Below are 6,712 nucleotides of genomic sequence, written 5' to 3'. Positions count from 1 at the left end.
ATCAGCTGTAATGTTCATTAGATCACATTAGATCACATTAGATCACATTAGATCACATTAGATCACATTAGATCACATTAAATGACAGGCAGATGGTCTCCTGTCCTGAGCCTGGTTCTGCTGGAGGTTTCTTCCTGATTAGCAGGGAGTTTTTCCTCTCCACCGTTTGCTCAGGATGGGAGACTGTGATGAAGTGATTCAACACAATCTGCTGCTTTCTTCTTTACATTGTTCTTTTTATCTACAGAGTCCTGAGACAATGGATGTTGTGACTTGGCACTTTATGAATAAACTTGAACTTCTTGTCACAAAAAGAAGGCAGAATTTTTCACTCCTTTTCCACATGGGAGATTATTGTATGACTGGTGTGTTTTTAATGCTGAGAAGCACTTGATTTCTGCATGTTGCTTTAATTACGTTCTTCCAGGTTGTTGTACCCAGAAGCAGACATTTATAAAAGATAATAAAATGGCCACGATCTCACAGATAAAACTAGCAAAAAATGCCGTGCATTAAGAAATCTGTCTGAAAAAGTGTGGTGCAGACTTTTATATTTACAGGGTTCATGCATGTTTCGTTAAGTTACATATAAGACGTTTTAAAACCATTAGGAATGATATTTAAGACCAAACCGACGCATTAACAAAAACATTAAAATGGTCCCAAAAATTTTAACATGGAAACCTTTTATTGCTATCAACTTAGCTATGAAAGAATATTTAATTTTAATACAAGAAACGGTCATATTTATTAGACCTTCATATCGACAGCTGTGGACCACTTCCAACCACGTGTAAAAATCACTGATATCAATCCAAGTCACACTGAAAACACACTTTGCCAAGTTTAAACAACAAGCAGTGGACATGACTGAACTTTGTTTATTTGGTAGGTGAACAAGCTGTTGTATGCAAGGGGTTGTAGCAGCATAGTGGTTGAAAACATACAAGTAAAGTGTGCCATTTTTTGCCTGCAGTTATCACAGGATTTGTAGTTTAACGTGTACAAAGACTGGCAGCAAACTAAGCCCTTCATGAAGACAGATCACCTCAACCTCTGATTATTAGGGCTGGTATCATGGCCTATTCTCTAAATCGATTCTGTTTTGATTCATTAAGTTCAGAATTGATTAATCATGATTCGATAAAAATGTTGATATTGTATTTTCCAACTGTGTTGCAAAATACAATATCAACATTTTTTTTTCTCTTTAACATAAACAACAGGTTTTAAGGACAAACTTTTAAATTAAACTGTTTAATCTTGAAATGAAACTGTAACATGTATAAAAGGTTTTAAAGTAAAAAGGAATTGCAGGTGACGGTGTCGTTGGATGCATTCATTTTAAAATAATTAATAATTATTTTTGATAAATTAGAAGTGATGGAATTAGGTTGCAGGAGAAGGTGGGCTAATAGAAATATTATTCTGCCCACTCCTTTTCAGTGTATGAAAAATTGTGAATGGGTGTTCTGCATGATAATTTCATTGTGTTCTGTACAATGACAATAAAGGTTTATCTTATCTTAAAACTGTATATTTGTAATGTTTCTGTTACCTTCTGTTGTTATGTTCAATAAAAATTATTAAACCACAATACATATAACTTCTTAAAACAACTACAAAATTTCATCACTGTGGATTTCATTAAGACGTTTAAGTTTAAAAATAATAATATTGGTAACAAAACTAAATGATTTTGTTAGAACGTCGTCTTTCACACATTTATACATGTTGTGGAGAACAGTTTCAGTCAGATGTTCACATACCATAGTTTGGTTCAAGCACCTAACGAGTCGCTCGTCACACCCTGCTTTGTTTTCTCTAATGCGTAGGAGCGCAAATCTTTGCAAACAGAAGTCACTAGCTGCGTTTCCATTGACATGAAAATGCGCAAATTAGAATTTCTAAAATAAATTTGCTCAATGGAAACACGTTAATTTCGAAAGAAATTATGTTTTTTCGACAAAATGTTTTTGCTCTAGGATGAGGTGGTTTTTCAGTCGTATCTAAATTGGTGTTTTTCACAAAACTGCAATGGAAACAGTTTTTTCACATCACAGGAGTCACATGATCAACAACCGTCTGTTTCTACTGGTGAAAAAGACGATGATGAAGAAGATAACAGGAAGTAGAAGTAGTAGTAATATCACAGAAGTAGTATAAAATAGTAAACTCAGCAACTACAATTTCCCAAAAACACAGCATACGTAGCCGCTCCCAAGTAGGGACTTGTCTCTGGAAAGCCTCGATAAAAGACGCCGACGTCTCCTCTGATGATGAGCGCTAGTGTCGTGGTAGCAACATGCTATGTGTTTACATCCATCGCTGCCATGTTTGTAATGACTTATCATGAGAACAAACATATTCACGTGACTTTAATAACATTTATTACTTAATGGAAACACTTCAGTTGTGAAACTGTGTTTTTTGACATTAACAGAATATCAACAAAGTTTTGCGCACATTTGTAATGGAAACACAGCTTGTGTGGTATTTGTTGTCTTTTAGTTTTGTGGAGAGTCGGCTGGTAACTTTAGTGATTCCTTAGTTTCTTTTGTTTTGATCCAGACTTGTTATCGAAAGCTAATGTTAGCATTGAATGTCAACCGGATGTCACTCCTCTGATAGCGGTCTCTCACGAGAAGCAAAGAGTTTAGTCACGCACACAAAGTTGGACATATCTGTTCAATAACAACGCACTGAACACACATATTTAAGATAATACTAGGGTTTATAGACCAAAGTCTCTGGAAGATCCGGAGAGGTTTACTATCAGGACTGACTGCAGCTCCTGCAGAATCTGAACCTGGCCTCACTAAAGGACACGCCCTGCTTTGATCTGATTGAATAAAAGTGCTCTGGAGTTTGTTTCATTTGTTGAAATCAGTGTTTGTTTAATCTTAAATCATTAAACTGGGCAGCTTTAATGAAACTACAACATAGGTTGTTTTTTTCCCTTTACAGATAAAGGAAATCCATCCTGGCCACATTCAAAGTGACGAAAATCTGTTGTGACGGAGAACTTCAAGTCTTGTGATCTACACAAACATTTTCACTTCATTATTCATGTTTGATGGCTGGAACTAAATTTACCCAAACTTCAAACAAAAAGTGTTAATCCATTTTAGAAGTCACCGGGTCTGTCGCAAATAAAAGCTTCTGCGATGTTCACCATTAAATTATAATAAATTGTGCCATCTGAAAAATTCTACTGGCATCAGAAAGCAGAGAAAATGAGCTTTATACCAAACATTGATTTATTATGTAACTACCCCTGCTGTTGTGGTAAGCTTGTGAAAACGTGAAGAAATCCCTCCGTCTTAAACGAGAGCAATTCGGCCAATCACAATCAAGACAGATACTTAGCTTGGTTGTGATTGGCCAAATGAGTCACTACACTAAAGATCTTCTATAGTGAAGATAACCACCTTGTTTCTGAAATGAACCAGTTTGGTTTGAAATCAGAGAATTTCACCAAAAAGCTACAAGTTTGCAGGAATGATAAACACTTTGCTATTATGCACAATATTAGCACAACTTTGCGTGTCCTTTATCTAACAATGTAATAATTGTTGTGTGTCTGGTGTGAATAATAGTCATTTTCATACCATTAACAGTTTACCAGAATCACCTCCAAGTTTCACCAATGGAACCAGAACCACAGAAACATGCATGTCAGCCTTGGAGTTGGCGTGGCGCAGCAAACATTTCCATGTTCATTTGAGTCTTGGTACATCTGAAGTTTTGCATGGAAAAGGGGCATTCGCAAGCTTTTTGTGCGTACACACTGTTGATACATGAGGCCCCTGATATGCATCTGATTTAGTACCAGGTTCTAATTATAAAAATGTGCTTTTATAACCTCTGTGTAACGTTTAAAGTTCTTACTCAGTAAGTACTCCTATCGGTGAGTACCTTAAACTAGTCCTCAGTTGGATGAAAAACTGGTATTGATGCATCCCAAATTTTTGTTAGGGTCACTACTTACACCTAGATGTTCCAAAATGTAAGCAGGTACCCCCTTATTTTTCAGGTCATCAAGCTCACAAGACCAACAGACTTTATTTTCATTTCCCGTTTGCACTGCGACTGAGTCCTTGATTGGCTAGTTATGAGCCTAAACAAAGTATTTTTGGCTCTTACTCTAATCTCCATGCTCTAAGACTGAAGTCTGACAGTTATTGATAACTATTTGACAGAACTGTTGTCACTGCTTTAAATAAGGACATCACATCATATGCTAAATACAACTCAGATCAACTTAACATGAATCTTATTAGTGCAACAGTTAGATCAGCCTATCCATTTTCTGAAATATACCAATAAATGATCAACAGAAAACGTTTTAATTAAAAGAATGCATGACTCTGAAGATCCCGACAGTTAAAATAAAATTAGCAGTTAATATTATCAAATACAAAACATTTTTAAAATAGTTTTGATTAGTGTAATGAATGCTACATACCTGAGCTGCATACGTAATGGCTTCCAGCTGCAGTGCAGACAAGCAGCCTCGATCAATGACTTCCTCTGGGATGGACAGTTTGTACCACACATCTGGAGGGTTCACACTCGACAGAGAACTGGTCTCCACCACAGGATCGGGATGCCTCAAGCCAATGTTCACTGTATTTACAGTTCACAACTTGGTGAATCACTTCACATACACAAGGTTCCTACACATTTTACATAATTAAATTATTTAATATTCCTTTTCAAATATTTTTTGGAAAAAAAATTATATAATTTTTTCCCCCAAAACCCAACTTAAACAGTTTTTTCTGTTAATTTTTAAGCAAATTGACAGACACACCTGGAAATTTATTGTCAATATTTGTACAGCAGTATTATTTATCATTGTAAATTATGCAAGATGTTACACTTGAAAAATAATTTGGGGTTCACAATAGAGGTGGGGCTCATCATCTACTTTGTTGCTTTTGCAAGATTTTTTAATTTTAAAATGTCCAAAATCCATTTTGTTAATATCAATCTGTGCTGCCAATACAAGAGTTAGCACAGTAGTTGTTGCTCGATGACATTTGTCCTGATAAAGGTATCATGACTTCCTGTAAAGAGACATGCTGTAGGAAACATTTTTATAAAAGAATTTTCTTTACTTTTCATCTATGAACTATGAACATAAAAACAGCTGAATTTAATACACAATTTCCTTCAGAAATGACTGTGAAACATCTGTTTTATGTTTATATTCCAAGTAATAAACAATGCTAACTGTATTAGCTTTATAATATTATTGTTGGTTAGCAGTCTGTGATTAATAAAGTGTTGAATAACTATACTTTTAAAAACATATAATCCTTATCTTGAGTGTCAAGGTAATCAAATACATCAATAATGGTTTTATTATTGACTTGAAGCCTTTTGAATTGTAATCAAATCAATTGTAAATGCCTAAAGGTTTCCATCTATAAACCAATAAAATGTGAAAAGCATGATGGTCTGTGACTGTGGTCATTTTTCATTCACTAAAAAACATGTTTGAGTAAGTTTATCATTTGAGTCCAGTTCTTTAAACTGAAATAGGGAATAATATTTAAAAATATGGTTTTGCACATTTTTACATTTTTTACATATTAGACAAGCAAAATACTAAAATCAAGTTCCATACTCCTCTTACTTTGAGACTTTCAAAGAACTGCATACAATGAAAACATCTGAATTTGGAGTATTATTGGCTATAAGTGATGCAGCAGTATAATTTTAACACACAAATCAATTTAAATCAATTTGGGCAAAACTAAAGTCACAGTTCAAAGTTATTAAAAAAGGGCCACAGTAAAAAATGTGATGTGTGGCTTCAACACTGCTATTGTTACTTTTCAAATTTCACCTCCAACAACAACAACAAATGTAAATGTACCAAACTTAGAGCACGTTATCAAGTCCCTCCAGAACCCAAATCACTGTACACTTACATTCACCCATTCACACACACATTCACCCATTCACACACACATTCACCCATTCACACACACATTCACTCACTGATGGTACAAAGCTACATTAAAAAAGAAGTATAATTACATTTCATTGGCATGTATTCTGCATAGGTCTCTGCGTGACCAAGCTCATCTTCCTCTTCTTCCTCAGGTTCATCTTCCTCCTTTAGCCCTGGTGGTTTCTGTGCACACAGATTAAATATAGTGATGACAAGTTTGTACGATGTTCTCTTCATCAACAATCTTGACTGAGGATTTATTTGTTAAAGTACAGGGCACAACAAAATTAGTTTCAGTACAACCCATCCAGAAGAGACAAGACGAAACATACATGGGGGGACAGGTGCCTGGGGCTGCAGCCACTGAAAGGCGCTGCCCTTGCATTAAAGAAAAACAAGAGAACTCAATGCCACCTGTCACCAGTCAGTAGTGACCAAGTGTTAGCAGTTTTGTTAGAATCATCACAGGCCTTCATTATTTTAATCATCTCGTAAGGTGAATGGATGAACAGACCGACTGGGGCTAAAGTGATCTTGTACAACTAACACAACAACGTGTTTAGCAGGTCTCCCTGATGATGCACAGATCGGATCATGCATGTGTGGTTTAGAGCAAACTGTGTGAAAACGGTGATAAATCAACATTCACCACTGCCATCCCATCCCACTGCCAGTCAGTGTTGATAGAAGCATGCAGCATGTCAAATCTACATGTTTAAAGCTGGGGGGGGGTTAGCTGAGCTACAT

At 35.7% G+C, this 6,712-nt stretch overlaps 1 protein-coding gene across 1 annotated transcript in view; it reads right to left on the bottom strand.

Moving 5' to 3' along the window:
• Positions 1-6,712, bottom strand: part of sbno1 (strawberry notch homolog 1 (Drosophila)) — a gene marked incomplete in the record, with an annotated part of 73,388 nt that overhangs the window by 47,963 nt on the left and 18,713 nt on the right. The window contains 2 exon segments of the mRNA XM_014028667.1: positions 4,469-4,629; positions 6,052-6,148. Coding sequence (XP_013884121.1) covers positions 4,469-4,629; positions 6,052-6,148 — 258 coding nt within the window.

The sequence above is a fragment of the Austrofundulus limnaeus genome, unplaced genomic scaffold (assembly GCF_001266775.1).
Source record: "Austrofundulus limnaeus strain Quisiro unplaced genomic scaffold, Austrofundulus_limnaeus-1.0 Scaffold795, whole genome shotgun sequence".
Classification (NCBI taxonomy): domain Eukaryota; kingdom Metazoa; phylum Chordata; class Actinopteri; order Cyprinodontiformes; family Rivulidae; genus Austrofundulus; species Austrofundulus limnaeus.
Note: the sequence above shows the minus strand (reverse complement) of the source record. Positions and strands in the feature narration are given on the sequence as shown.